At 41.5% G+C, this 15,296-nt stretch overlaps 1 protein-coding gene across 2 annotated transcripts in view; it reads left to right on the plus strand.

Annotated features, from left to right (window-relative positions):
• The first annotated feature begins 14,390 nt into the window (after positions 1-14,390).
• polr2b (polymerase (RNA) II (DNA directed) polypeptide B, 140kDa) overlaps positions 14,391-15,296 on the plus strand; it is a 67,431-nt gene continuing 66,525 nt past the window's right edge. The window contains exons 1-2 of one of the 2 annotated variants that reach the window (XM_018096491.2): positions 14,391-14,602; positions 14,693-14,769. Coding sequence is in view for 1 of the 2 variants with exons in the window: in XM_002937552.5 (XP_002937598.2) it covers positions 14,584-14,602 (19 nt within the window). In the remaining variant the exon portion in view is untranslated. The remainder of the gene's footprint in view (positions 14,603-14,692; positions 14,770-15,296) is intronic. The other variant, XM_002937552.5, reaches the window with a different exon arrangement.

Here is a 15,296-nt window from a genome sequence, read left to right on the forward strand (position 1 = left end):
TGGTTTGATGCTCATTGTGCATAGGTCCAAAGTATCTGTCATTTAGAGTCTCCAAAAGTGAGTGCATAAAAATTGCCCCGAAGAACACTTCAGCGACTGAAGAAAAAAAGAAAGCTCTATGTTTAAGCTTAACCCTTTAAAAGACAAGGCAACGCAAAATATAATTTTTTGCCTAATAAAAGAAACCAAAATTCTAAGCAGCTTTGCAATATACATTTATTACAAATTTGTAATGGTTGTTGAGTTATTTGTATATATAATTGCTATTAGAAGCAGTGTTTGCCTGTGCTTTCTATTCTCTGCCCTGGTGGCTCAGACTGTTGAAGCATTGTAACACAAGCCAGCAGACTGACAGACCTGCCTTGCTGGAGAAGCAAGACCTTTGCAACATTCTTTAAAATGTAACAACCAGGAGTTTAGCAAATGCAGCTTTCAATAGCAATTACATTTACAAATAAAGTTAAAAGCACTACAAATTAATTCTTTCATATTGGACAGTTGCTTAGAATTATGTTTTCTTTCATTATGCAAAAAATTATTTTGGGGGTTGACATGCCCCAATCTACGTCCTGTGTATCAAAGTACCTAAGTGCCACAGGACGTAGATTCTAAATCTATGCATATTGGGCTTCAAACTGTTCAGTAGACCCCTGGCGTTCATATTTAGGGTGTTTTATGTTGGTACGTTACTAAATGTGGGGTACATAATGGGGCAACATGCAAGCTTTGTGACAATTTTTAGAAATGTCCCAAAAGCATAGCTTTGTAGTTTAGTAGTTTGCAGTAGAAAGTTGTATTTACCCATTTTTGTTATGTCAGAATGTGTACTTTCGAAAAATGTATGGTTTTCTAGGGTCTCCGTACTGTTAGGGGGTCTTATGGCACATAATACACATACCGGGTGCAAAAATTGCATGAGCCGGAGCATCTTATGTGAAAATTCATATGCACTATTTTTATTTGGGTGCCCCTGTACGACACGTAGTTTGGCCAATATATGCATATAGGGCATCAAACTGTTCAGTAGACCCCTGGCGTTCATATTTAGAAAGTTGTATGTTGATACGTTACAAAATGTAAGGGTACATAATAAGGTAAAATGCAAGCTTTGTGACGATTTTCAGAAATGTCATAAAAACCGTTCTGTTTAGCATAGCTTTGTAGTTTGGTAGTTTGCAGTAGAAAGTTGTATTTTTGTTTTGTCAGAATGTGTACTTTCGTAAAATGTATAGTTTTCTAGGGTCTCCGTACTGTTAGGGGGTCTTATGGCACATAATGCAAATGCCGGTAGCTTATATTGCAGCTTATACACTTTGTATGCACTAACTTCCTTTTGGGGTCTCTAAATGCCAGATACATTGGTGATCCTATGCACAATGGGCATCAAACTGTTCAGTGGATCCTTGGCTTTCATATTTAGGATGTGTTTTCTTGGTACCTAATGTTATGTGAGAGATAAGGTGCTTGAAAGTGAAAGATTTGATGTGATTTTCAGGTATTTCATCAAAACAGACAATTTTGGGAAAGCATTGCGACTCTGTAGTTTGGAGTAGAAAGACATGGGTACCAATTTTGAATTCGCCTGAATGGTTTTGGGAGGTCAATGTATTTTTTGTGTTTTTACCCCACAGAAAATGCAGTAAACGTGTTGAATTTTCAGTAGCTAAAGAGACCTCTGGGGCAATTTGTATGTACTAACTTCCTTTTGGGGTTTCTAAATTCCAGATACATAGGTGATCCTATGCACAATGGGCATCAAACTGTTCAGTGGACCCTTGGCTTTCATACTTAGGATGTATTTTCTTGGTACCTAATATTATGTGGGAGATATGATGCTTGAAAGTGGAAGATTTGAGGCAATTTTTTAGAATTTTCATAATTTTTTATAGAAAATGCTAAATTCAGTAAAGCATTGCCGTTTGGTACTTAGGAGTTGGAAGACATAGTTACCCATTTTGGATTCAGCAGAATGTGTACTTTTCAAAAATATATGGTTTCCTGGGGTAAACCTAATGTCCCAGGATTTTTGGCTTTGGAATCTAAAGTATGTATTCTGCTGTAATGCTTTGAAAATTTTGTAATTAACTGCTGGGAGTTTTTGATCTATAGAAGTCATAAATCTCAATAAAACTATACATATCAGGTATTGGCACGTTTGGGAGACACAAGGCTTTCCAAATCAGTTGAATTTTTGTCCATAAAATAAAATATGTTTCTGGTATAAATCCCTATTTCATGAAAAATTGCATTTTTATTTTTTTTTTTTATGTCAAGCTCTAAATCTTGTTCCAGAAGTGGACACAAAAACGCAGGCAGATTTGGAAAGTTCAGGTTCTCCTGAAAAAAACAATATATAGTTTGCCTACCTAAACTTAACCCTTCCCCCAGTAAAAGCCCCTAAATTGAGAGAGCACAGAATGTTTACAAAACGTCTGACACTGAGGGGAACCGAAATGTCAAATTCTGCTGGCACTTAAAGGGTTAAATTAAGCAGAGAAATCCCTGTCTAAAGGTAGATTGATTGTTTTCATTTAATGTGTGAAGGTGTTGGCCATTTGGTCAGTTCATTTTTGGAAGTTTTGAGTTGATTAAAAATTTAATTTTAGTTTCACCCAAAAGGTGAGCGACTGCTAGCCCATTTCTCTTCACTTCCTTTGGGCTACAAACTCACTGATAGATCCCCTACCCCTCCCTTGCACCTGGGTGTCAGTTTCACTTGCATTCTTATTCTGTTTCAACTCAAATCAATTACTTTTTTCAAAGATTGTGTGGGCATTTTTATTTTCATCTTGCATTTTCATTTTGTAAGATCAAGCTAAAGGGAGAAGGATTTGAGAATTGAAAATCTTTTCTCAACAGCAATGCAACTCCCAGACACCTGCTCACATTAACCCTCTTCCTGCCAGAGCCTCTCTCCTTTATATTTACTTTTTGTTGATTGATAGAATTAAGCTTCCTTTTTGTGGGGTATTTTGTAAAATAATGGGAGGGAATTAAAACAAAAATGATAAATAAATGCCTCAGGGTCCTAAAGATAAAAGCCCTGAAAGACCCGGCTATAGCTCTGTAGCAAAGCACCAGTCAGAGCCCGCATTAAAAAGCCCCACTGCTTCTATATCTGCTGCTCAGGACCGGAACTAGTAATAGGCAGAAGAGGCACCTGCCTAGGGCTCAACGATTGGGGGGCACCAGGCAGGACCTCTCCTGCCTAGCACTAATTCGCGCTCCCTTGTTATTGTCCCCGCCGCTTGTCATTAAGCAGTGGGGGCAATGACACTCACCCCCCAAACAGAACTTCGCACCGGAGCACACACGTGGGGGAGGAAGGTGCAGGGGCAAAGTGGCCGACCGGGTTGCCTAGGGCGCCCTGTCAGCTTGGCCCGCCCCTTCTGCTGCTTCAGCCAATGTGACCCCTACTAAAATATTTGCGCAGGTGTTAGCTGCCAGCAGTAGCCAAAACCAAGTCACCACTGGGGCAGAGCAGCTTACATGGAAACATGCAGTACTGATGTCTAATGTCTGGAGTTCATGGCATAGAGACTTATATAAAAGCTGCAGCTGAAGTGGTGGGCCCCTCTGCATTAGTGGCAGCCAGCAAAATGTATGGGAAAGCCATAATCTTTGCCCATACACTAGCTGCAGTACACACCTTGGTGCAGAGGGGTATCACAGTGGAGGGGGAGTTATGCTCCTGTATAACCCCTAGAAGGGTTGAGTTATCCCCTTCTAAATGTTGTTTTGGTGGTGGTGGATTGGTTTAGCAAGATGTGCCATTTTATTCCCCTTTCCATCCTCCCCTCTGCTAAGTCTCTTGCTGAACCTTTTAGGCTTCATGGGGCCCCACTGAATATTGTCTCTGATAGGGGGCTTTCAGTTTGTTTCTAGATTTTGGCAGGCCTTCTGTTCACTTATGGGTACCGATTTGTCCTTTTCTTCTGTTTACCACCCTCATACTAATGGCCAGACAGAAAGGACAAATCAGACACTGGAGAATATCTCAGGTGTTATGTTTTTATGTAATCAGTCCTAGTGAGCAGAGTTTCTTCCGTGGGCTGAGTTTGTTTTAACCATTTTTCTGCCAACGACGTATGGCAGAAAAAAGGCTTTGTCTAACAACGACATCTCATGCCACTGCAGCAGAGAGTTTGTAGTGATGACAGCCCCCACTTATATACGCACTTACTCACTGTCACACAACTTTTACATATGTACACACACATGTATACACAAACACTTTTTTTTTTCATTTTACCACTTTGTTTTTAGTTTCTTTTCCCTAAAAACTGTTTATTTTGACATCGTGACTATTGGATCAGATATTCTGACCACTAATTATGCAGTTTTGTGACTTATTTTGTCGTTTTACTAATTTGCACAATTTTTGTGGTTTTATTGCATTTTTATCCCTGTATAAATGTTCCTAATCTGTTTTTAACATACCGTGTTTCCCCGAAAATAAGACACTGTCTTATATTTTTTTAAGCTCCAAAATATGCACTAGGACTTATTTTCAGGGGATGTCTTATTTTTCCATGAAGAAGAATACAGTACACATTTATTCCATCGTTTGGGTGGGTGTCTTATTTTCGGGGGGTGCCTTATTTTCCGAGGGGGTGAAAAATCGGGGGGGGGGGTGCCTTACTTTCGGAGGATGTCCTATTTTCGGGAAAACAGGGTAGCTTTGCCATGTGTAACTTTGTTGTACAAAAATAACTTTACCTATTTTGAATTCATCAGAATGTGTACTTTCCAAAAAATATATGGTTTTATTGGGGTCTCTGTATAGTTAGGGGGTGTTACGGCACACAACACGCTGTCAGGGGGCTCTGTGTGCAAAAGCTGAGTTGGCAGCTTTTGGCAGTACATACCGCAGACTTTGGTATATCTATGCATATTGGACATCAAACTGTTCAGTAGACCCTAGGGGGCTGATTTACTAACCCACGAACGGGTCGAAATGAGTCCGATTGCGTTTTTTTCGTAAAGATCGGTATTTTGCGATTTTTTTCGTATTTTTTGCGATTTTTTCGGCGTCTTTACGAATTTTTCGTTACCAATACGATTTTTGCGTAAAAACGCGAGTTTTTCGTAGCCATTACGAAATCTTGCGATTTTTCGTAGCGTTAAAACTTGCGCAAAAAGTTGCGCTTTTTTCGTAGCATTAAAACTTACGCAAAACTTCGCACCTTTTAAGTTTTAACGCTACGAAAAAGGCGCAACTTTTCGCGTAAGTTTTAACGCTACGGAAAAATCGCAAGATTTTACGCAACTTTCGTAAAGGCTACGAAAAACTCGCGTTTTTACGCAAAAATCGTATTGGTAAAGAAAAATTCGTACGAAAAAATCGCAAAACATACGAAAAAGTCGCAAAATGTTCGTTTTCAAGTCGGAACTTTTCCAATTCGGGTCGGATTCGTGGGTTAGTAAATCAGCCCTTAGGTGTTCCTATTTGGGGTGATTTGCCTTTGTACACAAGAAATTGTGTGAGATAAATCCAGCAAATTTTTTAGGCGATTTTCTGAAATGTCATAAAAACCACTAACTTTAGGAAAGCTTTGCAGATTGGTACTTTGGTGTAGAAAGGACCCTTTACCCATGTTGGATTTGTCAGAATGTGTACTTTTCAAAACTATATGGTTTTCTGGGGGTCTCTGTATAGTTAGGGGGTGTTACGGCACATAATACGCTGACAGGGGGCTTTGTATGCAAAAGCTGATTTGGCAGGCGAGAAATCCATATGCACTATTTTCATTTTGGGGTCGGTACATACCACAGACTTTGGAATATCTATGCATATTGGGCATCAAACTCTTCAGTAGACCTCAGGTGTTCCTATTTGGGGTGATTTGCCTTTATCTGATCTTTATCAAGAAATTGTGAGAGATAAATGCGGCAAATTGCAACATTTTTATGCGATTTTTTGAAATGTCATAAAAATCTGCAAACTTAGGAAAGCTTTACGGCTTGGCACTTTGGAGTAAAAAGAAATGTGTACCCATTATAGATTCGGGGGAATGTTTACTTTGCAAAAATATATGGCTTTCTGGGGTGAGTGTGCATTTTTTGTAGCATTATCCCACATAAAGCATGTAAATGTGATTTTGCAGGAGCTTAAATGATCGATCATATGGGGGTCTGTTCCCATTGCTACATATTTAGGTAAATCTATACATATTGGGCATCAAACTGTTCAGTGGACCCTTGGCGTTCAAATTTAGGGTGTTTTATCTTGGTACCTAACACTATGTGGGAGATAAGATGCTGCAAAGTGGAAGCTTTGAGGGGATTTTTGGAAATGTCATAAAAATTGCTAACTTTAGAAAAGCTCTGCGGCTTGGTACTTTGAAGTAGAAAGACATGGGTGTTAGGGTTCCTGACCGCAGGCTGTAAATGTAGTAATCCGTGGAAGCTCTCCTGCCAGGACAAAGACGTATATACAGGAACAAGAAGGACACAACCACAATGGAAGTTCAAACTTGTTCAGTTTATTCTTACGTGATCATAGCTTTTATACCCCTTGTGTATGTGCAGATACAAAGGAATCATTATAAAAAATAGAGTAGAACCTCATTAGCTTGAAAGATGGCCTTCAAGGATGGCTAATGCGGGACAGGAATTTTAAGGAGGACACAAGGAGTAGAAGAGTGCACAGATAAGATTAAGTTGTTTTTCAAACATATATTTTTTAAGGTGCAAGCTGTGCAAGGGTACTATTTGGGAAAAACAACTATTATGGGATGTTCAAGCCTTGCTGTTTGCTGTTACAAAATGGAGATACATTTCTAAAATGGAGTATGATATGCTAAGCATCAAAGTGTATCAAAGTATCAAAATACATGCATATATGAATATATGATTATATCGATATGAGAACATAAGATATTATATCAAACCTCACAATGGGTACCCATTTTAGATTCAGGGGAATGTGTACATTCCAAGCATACTAGCTTTATCCTACGTAAATGTAAATGTGTTGATTTTGCTGGATCATATGGGGGTATGTTCACACTGAGGCTCTTACATGCCACATACTTAGGTAAACCTATACATTTTAGGTATCAAACTGTTCAGTGGACCCCTGGCGTTCAAATTCAGGGTGTTTTATCTTGGTACCTAATGATACATGGGAGAGAAGATGCTGCAAAGTGGAAGCTTTTTGTGAAATGTTATCAAAATTGCCAACTTTAGGAATGCTTTACAGCTTGGTACTTTGGAGTAGAAAGACATTGGTACCCATTTTAGATTCGGAGGAATGTGTACTTTCCAAAAATATATGTCTTTCTGGGGTCAGTGTACTTTTTACTAGCTTTATCCCACATATAATGATGTAAATGTGTTGATTTTGCTGAGCTGAGATAAAATCACAGAAATGATAGATCATATGGGGGTATGTTCACATTGGGGCCCCTACATGCCACATACTTAGGTAAACTTATACATATTGGACATTAAACTGTTCAGTGGATCCCTGGCATTCATATTTAGGGTGTTTTATTTGGTTACTTTATGACCTGTAGGAGATACTATAGACTGGAAGCTTTGAAGCGATTTTTTAAAAATTTCACAAATTTTGATAAAAACCAATAATTTTAGGAAAGCATTGCGACTTGATAGTTTAGAGTAGACAGACAGTGGTGCCTATTCTGGATTCCCCAGAATCTGTTCTTTCCAAAAATGTACAATTTTCTGGGATAAACCTTCTGTTAGTGGAATTTTTGGCCTTGAAATCTAAAGTATGCAGCTTTCTGGACAAGTGCTTTGGAAATTTGGTAGTGTACTGCTGCGAGTTTTTGACCTATACAAGTGAGAAATCTCCATAAAACTATATATATATATTTGGTATTGGCATGTTCAGGAGACATGGGACTTTCCAAATCAGTTGTATTTTAATGCATAAAATAATTTTTGTTTCTAGTATGTGTGTTTATATTATGGAAAATTAGATATATTTTTTCATTTTTAGACATTTAGAAGCCTATATCTTGTTACAGAATTGGAATTACACAAAAATTCTACCATATTTTGAAAGCTTAAGTTGTCCTGATAAAACAATATATTGTTTTCCTGGGTAAACTAAAAGTCCCCCCGAGAAAAGGCCCCTAAAGTGAAACAGTGCAAAATGTTCAAAAACTGTCTGGCAATACAAGTTCCGCTTTGACCAAAACGGCTGGCAGTGAAAGGGATAATAATGCTACTCATGCGTCCACTGGCGAATTCCTTTTCTTTGTAGATAATTGCCATCATTTAATGGCCTTTTCTACCAACTCTGTGGTTAGACAATTTTTCAAAATTTGGCAGAAGGTTCAAAACTCTCTTTCCATTTCTGTGGTTGCCCAAAAGAGAGCTGCTGACAGGCATCAGAAAGAGTCACCTGAGTATCAGGTTGATGATAGGGTATGGTTATCCTCTAAGAACATACAGCCTAGAAATACAACCTTTAAAACTTCCCTCTGCTAAGTTTGGACCTAAGTTCATTGGTCTTTTTCTATCTCAGAAATTATTAATTCTGCCCCTGTCCTGATACAGCTTTCTCCTGAGCTTAAAATTTCTAACCATTTCATGTTTCTTTGATGAAACCAAACAGAGCAGTTCGTCAGCATTCTCCTCCCCCCCAGTTATGGTCGATAGTCAGCCTGAATTTATGGTACAGAGTATAGTTGATTCTCACATTTCCAAGGGTAAACTGCAATATCTTGTTCACTGGAAAGGTTATGGTCCTGAGGAGAAACAATGGGTCCCAGTCAGATGTTTGCACTGACTGTCTTAAGCTTCAATTTCACTCTAGGTTGACTGATAAACCTAGGGGTCCAGTGGCCCCCTGTAGAGGGGGGTAATGTTATGGTGAGGCCCTCTACTCATGGTTTTGATGTGCAAGAAAGTAACAAAAAGTAACAATAACAATAAAACTGTAGCCTCACAGCCTCGCTGCTGGGGTCAGTGACCCCCATTTAAAAACTGCAAAGAGTTTGAAGAAGGCAAATAATTCAATGTTTTTAAGGAAATGAATAAAGACTGAAGTTTTGGATACTGTGGCTGTCCGGCGTGCTAACTAGAAGGCTGTATTTTGTTTAAATAATTCAAAAACTATAACAAATAAATAATGAACACCAGTTGAAAAGTTGCTTAGAAATGGCAATTCTTTAACATACTAAAAGTTAAAAAGTAAAAACTTAAAGATAAACCACCCCTTTAAGAACATTTTGCCAACATTTTTATCCTATTTTAATAGGCAGCCAATATTTCCATTTTATTGAAACAAATGTATGTTACTGGTACCATTTTCTCCTTTTTTTTAGTTTTAATGGTTGCCCCTGTGGCTACACAGCAGCTTTGTTTATATAAACTATAGTAGTGTTACTGAAGCAAACTAGGGATGCACCGAATCCACTTTTTTGCCGAACCCCCGAATCCACCCTGAAGGATTCTGCTAAATCCCGAACCGAACCCGAATCCTATTGAGTAGATAGTAAAACATTTACTAAAGCTACAGAAAACATTGGAAACATATGTAGAGCAGGGCTGGGGTATTACAGAAAGCCAGCCTTTGCCTGCAGCTTGTTTAATTATTGTAATATATGGTAAACACTTTTTAGTTGCCAAAAAAATAAGAATGTATGTGACTAACTGTAACTGAAATTGACTGTAATTTTTTATTATGCTATACTTTAAAAAATAAAATAAAAAAGAGAGATGTTTGATGTGTTACTGCTGCTTTTTTATTGATTGAGGAGTTGTAGAAGACATATTGAATTGACATATTGAATTGAAAAAGTCCAGAATTCACACAGACTGTACATGCCATACTGAGTTGAAGACAGTTGAAGACTGGACTGTTAAAGACTGTTCTAATAAAGGCATCAAGCATAATGAAATACTAGTAATACTATACCAGTAGTAGTCACTTAGTACAAGGAAAGCTTTGCCATTAATTGCATTGCATTTTTGCATAGCTTGAATATGTGGAATTCCTCCTGGTAGTGGCAAGTTGGCAACTTGAACTAATGATCACTAACTTAAACTTAGTGACACTCATCAGAAAGAGACAGACAACATGCAGCAGTCACTTTTGCACAGTCACATAGTAGTAGTCCATGTCATAAACTTAAACCTAAAAATAATCATGTTCACCATCACTAATACCAATTAACAATTCACCAGTGTAACAATTCACATAGATACAAGTACAACAACCAATAAATAAATAAATATAAATTAGATCATAAAGCATTAAAGTTTAGGTTCAGCAACACCTTTGAGGCACTGATTAAGTTAAAAGAAAGTAAAAAAAATCAAATGCATACTTGTAGAGATTATACTGTACTATATTGTACTGACCTATCCTATACACTCACATACATATATACAAACATTAATACTAACTGTAGATATTAGTATCACAATAGATCGATCTGCACAATGAGCCAGAGTCGCCAGGTATGCATGGATGCACAGACACACGGGAGGGAGGGAGGCAGGGAGAGTGGCGGTCAGGGAGAGGAGCTCGGACTTAAATCAGCAACAGCATTGGATTAAGGGTACGTCCCGCATCCTTTGAGTCTGCACCACTCAATAATGCGGCCCTTTGTCTCTTCTCTCCTAATGATCGAGTGCACTATGGATAGTTCAATGAATGTCCCGCATTTCCGTAATAGATGAGGGGCACTGTCTATGGAGGCACTGATTATGGGGGGGTACTGTCTATGGGGGCACTTTCTATGGGGGCATTGCGTATGGGGGCTTCTGTCTGTAGGGCAATTGGGGCACTTTTTATGGTGGGGTACTGTGTATGGGGGAAATTGGGGGTACTGTGTATGGGGGCACTGTGTATGGGGGTACTGTTTATGGGGGGCACTGTGTATGGGGGGTACTGTCTATGGGGGCACTGTGTATGGGGGGTACTGTCTATTGGGCCATTGGGGGCACTGTGTATGAGGGCAAAACTGGTACTGGTACTGGAACTTGTTGCTATATTGTTTTCCTTAGGAAGTACAGTATGAGGGTATAACACATTTTGTGTCTAATCCCACCATTTCAACTACATAAAAGGAGTATTTTTGGAAAAAAAAAAGGGGTGTGACAATTAGGGCGTGGCCAAACAATTTGCTGCACTACGCGCCAAATCTTTTTGTCCCTCTTTTCATTTTTCAAATGTTGGGAGGTATGCAGTGTATGGAGCGAAGCTGAATCTAGGATATCTCCTGTTAGTGTAGCTAGAGAGCCCTGATATTGGGATTAAACCTCCTCATCCCACATATTGGAGTTCTTTGAGCATTCAGCATCCTTGCGGAGCTTCTCAAAAATTTCTCAATATCCTTGTTTTACTTCACCCCTAGGAGTTTTGGGATCAAGCCAGTGGGTAGATTCTTCTGAGTTTTCCCTATACTGGTAATGTGAGAGCTATTATGAAAGTATAATAGAGAACCGTGCACGAGAGAAACACGTCTGCCTTAGCTTGCCATCAGGCCATAACCCACCCCCCCCGCTTACCTCAATTTTTGTTCTAGGAACTGAGAACTGTTACACTGTCTACTACAATTTTTGTTCTAGGAACTGAGAACTGTTACACTGTCTACTACAGGTCTTACCTGCCAACTATCTGGTATGTATCCCAGGTACTTTGTCTCAGTTTTACCCAATAGAGGTATGGGACCATTTATCCAGAATGCTTGGGACCTGGGGTTTACTCATTCAAACATTAAATAAACCCAATAGGGTTGTTTTGCCCCAATAAGGATTAATTCTATTTTAGCTGGATCATGTACAAGGTTCTGTTTTATAATTACAGCAAAAAAGGAAATCATTTTTCTGGATATTGGGTTTCCGGATAACAGAGCCAATACCTGTAGCATTCTATGGGATTTTCTGCCAAGCCAACTTCAATTAAGGAGTGCTAGACAGCTCTTAACCAGCCCAGATGACCATACCAAGTACCTGAGGGCACAACACCTTATCCATGAGCCTCTGAAAAGTAGTTGGAGATCCTCTCAGCATCAAGAGGCATCCCTATCAGCATGAAGTACACAGTGAGTCCCTTACTATTGCTATCAACTTGCATCAAGGGGCACAGTTAACCCACCCCTGCATCAAATGGAACAGTGTATCTATACACAATTAATCCCTTCCCAGCATTGGTTGGCATAGTAAACCGCCTTGTAAGCCTCCCCTGCGTCATGACACAGTACCATACCTCCCAACTGTCCCGCTTTACGCGGGACAGTCCCGATTTTGCTACCCTGTCCCGCAGTCCCGGAGAGACACGGATCTGTCCCGCTTTTAAAGGTCTCCGCTCCTGTGACGTCACAGGCACGGCTCTTGTTAGCGCCGCAGCTTCTGCGCTGCTCAGTTCAGTTCTAACATAAAGGCCTTCACAGTGCAGAAGCTGCGGCGCTAACAAGAGCCGTGCGTGTGACGTCACGAGGAGGAGAAAAAGAGCCCTGGGGCGCAGCCGGATGGTGGTAGGAGCAGGGGGAGCTGCAGAAAGCAGGGGGATGCTGGGGAAGACACTGGAGGAAGGTAAGGGGCAGCTGGAGGACCCTTGGAGGCAGCTGGAGGAAGGTAAGGGGCAGCTAAAGGATGTTGGGGAGGACGCTGGGGGAGCTGGAGGATGTTGGGGAGGACGCTGGGGGGAGCTGAAGGATGTTGGGGGGAGCTGTAGGATGTTGGGGAGGATGCTGGGGGAGCTGGAGGATGTTGGGGAGGATGCTGGGGGAGCTGGAGGATGTTGGGGAGGACGCTGGGGGAGCTGGAGGATGTTGGGGAGGACGCTGGGGGGAGCTGAAGGATGTTGGGGAGGACGCTGGGAGGAGCTGGAGGAAGGTAAGGGGCAGCTGAAGAATGTTGGGGAGGACACTGGGGGGAGCTGGAGGATGTTGGGTGGATGCTGGGGGAAGCTGAAGGATGTTGGGGAGGACACTGGGAGGTGCTGAAGGATGTTGGGGAGGACGCAGGGGGGAGCTGGAGGATGTTGGGGAGGACGCTGGGGGGAGCTGGAGGATGTTGGGGAGGACGCTGGGGGAAGCTGAAGGATGTTGGGGAGGACGCTGGGAGGAGCTGGAGGAAGGGAAGGGGCAGCTGGAGGATGTTGGGTGGGATGCTGGGGGAAGCTGGAGGATGTTGGGTGGATGCTGGGGGGAGCTGAAGGATGTTGGGGAGGATGCTGGGGGGAGCTGAAGGATGTTGGGGGGAGCTGAAGGATGTTGGGGAGGACGCTGGGCGGAGCTGGAGGAAGGTAAGGGGCAGCTGAAGAATGTTGGGGAGGACGCTGGGGGGAGCTGGAGGATGTTGGGTGGATGCTGGGGGAAGCTGAAGGATGTTGGGGAGGACACTGGGAGGTGCTGAAGGATGTTGGGGAGGACGCTGGGGGGAGCTGGAGGATGTTGGGGAGGACGCTGGGGGAAGCTGAAGGATGTTGGGGAGGACGATGGGGGAAGCTGAAGGATGTTGGGGAGGACGCTGGGAGGAGCTGGAGGAAGGGAAGGGGCAGCTGGAGGATGTTGGGTGGGATGCTGGGGGAAGCTGGAGGATGTTGGGTGGATGCTGGGGGGAGCTGAAGGATGTTGGGGAGGATGCTGCAGTTGGGAGCGGCCCATAGTATGGGGACACCGGGGGAGGACCAGCAGTATTTTAGGGGGTCCCTGCTCTAGCACCAATGCAAAATATAACACCTGGCTACCTATATTTTAGGGGGCCCTGCCTACCTATGTCCGTCATGAGTCTGTCATTAAATACAGGTGCCATAGTGCATAATGAAATCCTTAGGGCCACAATATGTCATAAAATGATTGGGGCCACCGTGTCTGTCTTATGGTGCGCTTTGTGTATGTTATGCTTTTCAGGCGTGGTTTTGTAAAATGGGCCTGTTTGGGTGGGGGCGTGGCCAAAAGTGGGTGTGGCCTAACAATTGTGCCGCGCTACGCGTGGCAGATATTTTTGTCCCTCCTTCTGCTTTTCAAAGTTGGGGGGTATGCAGTACTCATTTATCAACACCCAGCAAAGTTGGCCATAGGTAGCAACCATGGCAACAAATCAAATTGTTTCTTTCATTGTTCCACATGCAGCTGGCTAAAAAACGCCCACAAGGTTACTGCCCACAAGCAAATTTTCCCAATTTTGGTAAATGAGCCTCATATGTTCCCGCATAACAGTTCACTGAGGATTAAGTGTTTACAGTACAGTATGTTCCCTTAAGTGTTCTCTCTCCATACATCTCCCTGAGCCAGCCAAGATCTCATTTGCAGAATTTGATTCTTTTCAATCTGCCGCTAAAACATAGCCTTAGCCTCGAAAGTGCGATCACATGGTATTGTCACGTGATGCCGCAATGTTCTTACAGAGGATAAGGAACTAGCTGCAACCACCCGAAAACATTGGCGTTAGAGAAATGTGAAAAAATAGCGCATTGTCTTTCTCGTCACTTCCTGTTCTGAAACCGGAAGCAGTGTTGATGAGTTTTGTTTTCGTCACTTCTTGTTCCAAAACTCAAGCGGTCTCTTCACGCAGTGGCGATCCTGATTGTTTGCAGCGCGTTGAAGGTTTAGCATATTTGTTCCTAGTATATACTGTGACTTATACTCTCTCAAAATGTACGATGCTGATGAAGGTAAGGGCGCTGTATCTTGTTCGACACAATGCTTTTTCTCTTTTCGCTACCTGTTGTCGCCAACAAATGAAGTAAATCATGGTTTAATAGGTTTTAGATTGTGATTGGTAAGGCATTGGCATTTTCAGACGATGTTACCATCCTTCAAGCATTTGGCATTTCTTTATGTAAGTACCAGCTTGTCTGTATTGATAATATTTGCAAGATATTCTAAATGTTAGGCATCCCCCAACTGATTGTAATAGCTTACATGATACACCTGTCTTGTGTTAGCAGAAAACTGCACTGCCCCAGGGTATTTCTGCAAAAATTCTAAACTCAATCTTTCTTCATCTTAATTTCATTGGGGTGCAGACATGCAGGCATGTGCCTTCTGGAGCACAGGAGCACCTGCCTATCAGTTGCCCAGTGATTTAAACTTTCCCTCTACTTTAAGATTAGTTTCTGGCATTTCCCTAGAACTGCTGTGAAACCTATATAATCAATCTGTAAAAAGTTGGCAGACTGGCTTACCAAGTGGTCCTGGGAAACATGAGAGTTGGGAAATAGAGTATTTCCTATTTAAACTTAAATTTTAGAAAAACTTAGAAAGTACTATTAATTAACTATACTGTTAATTAGTATTATTAACTAAGTAAAAAAACATATGTTTTGTGAAGGCTACCCATTCTGTTGGTTACTTTTAAAGGGGATG

This window comes from Xenopus tropicalis, chromosome 1 (assembly GCF_000004195.4).
Source record: "Xenopus tropicalis strain Nigerian chromosome 1, UCB_Xtro_10.0, whole genome shotgun sequence".
Taxonomy (NCBI): domain Eukaryota; kingdom Metazoa; phylum Chordata; class Amphibia; order Anura; family Pipidae; genus Xenopus; species Xenopus tropicalis.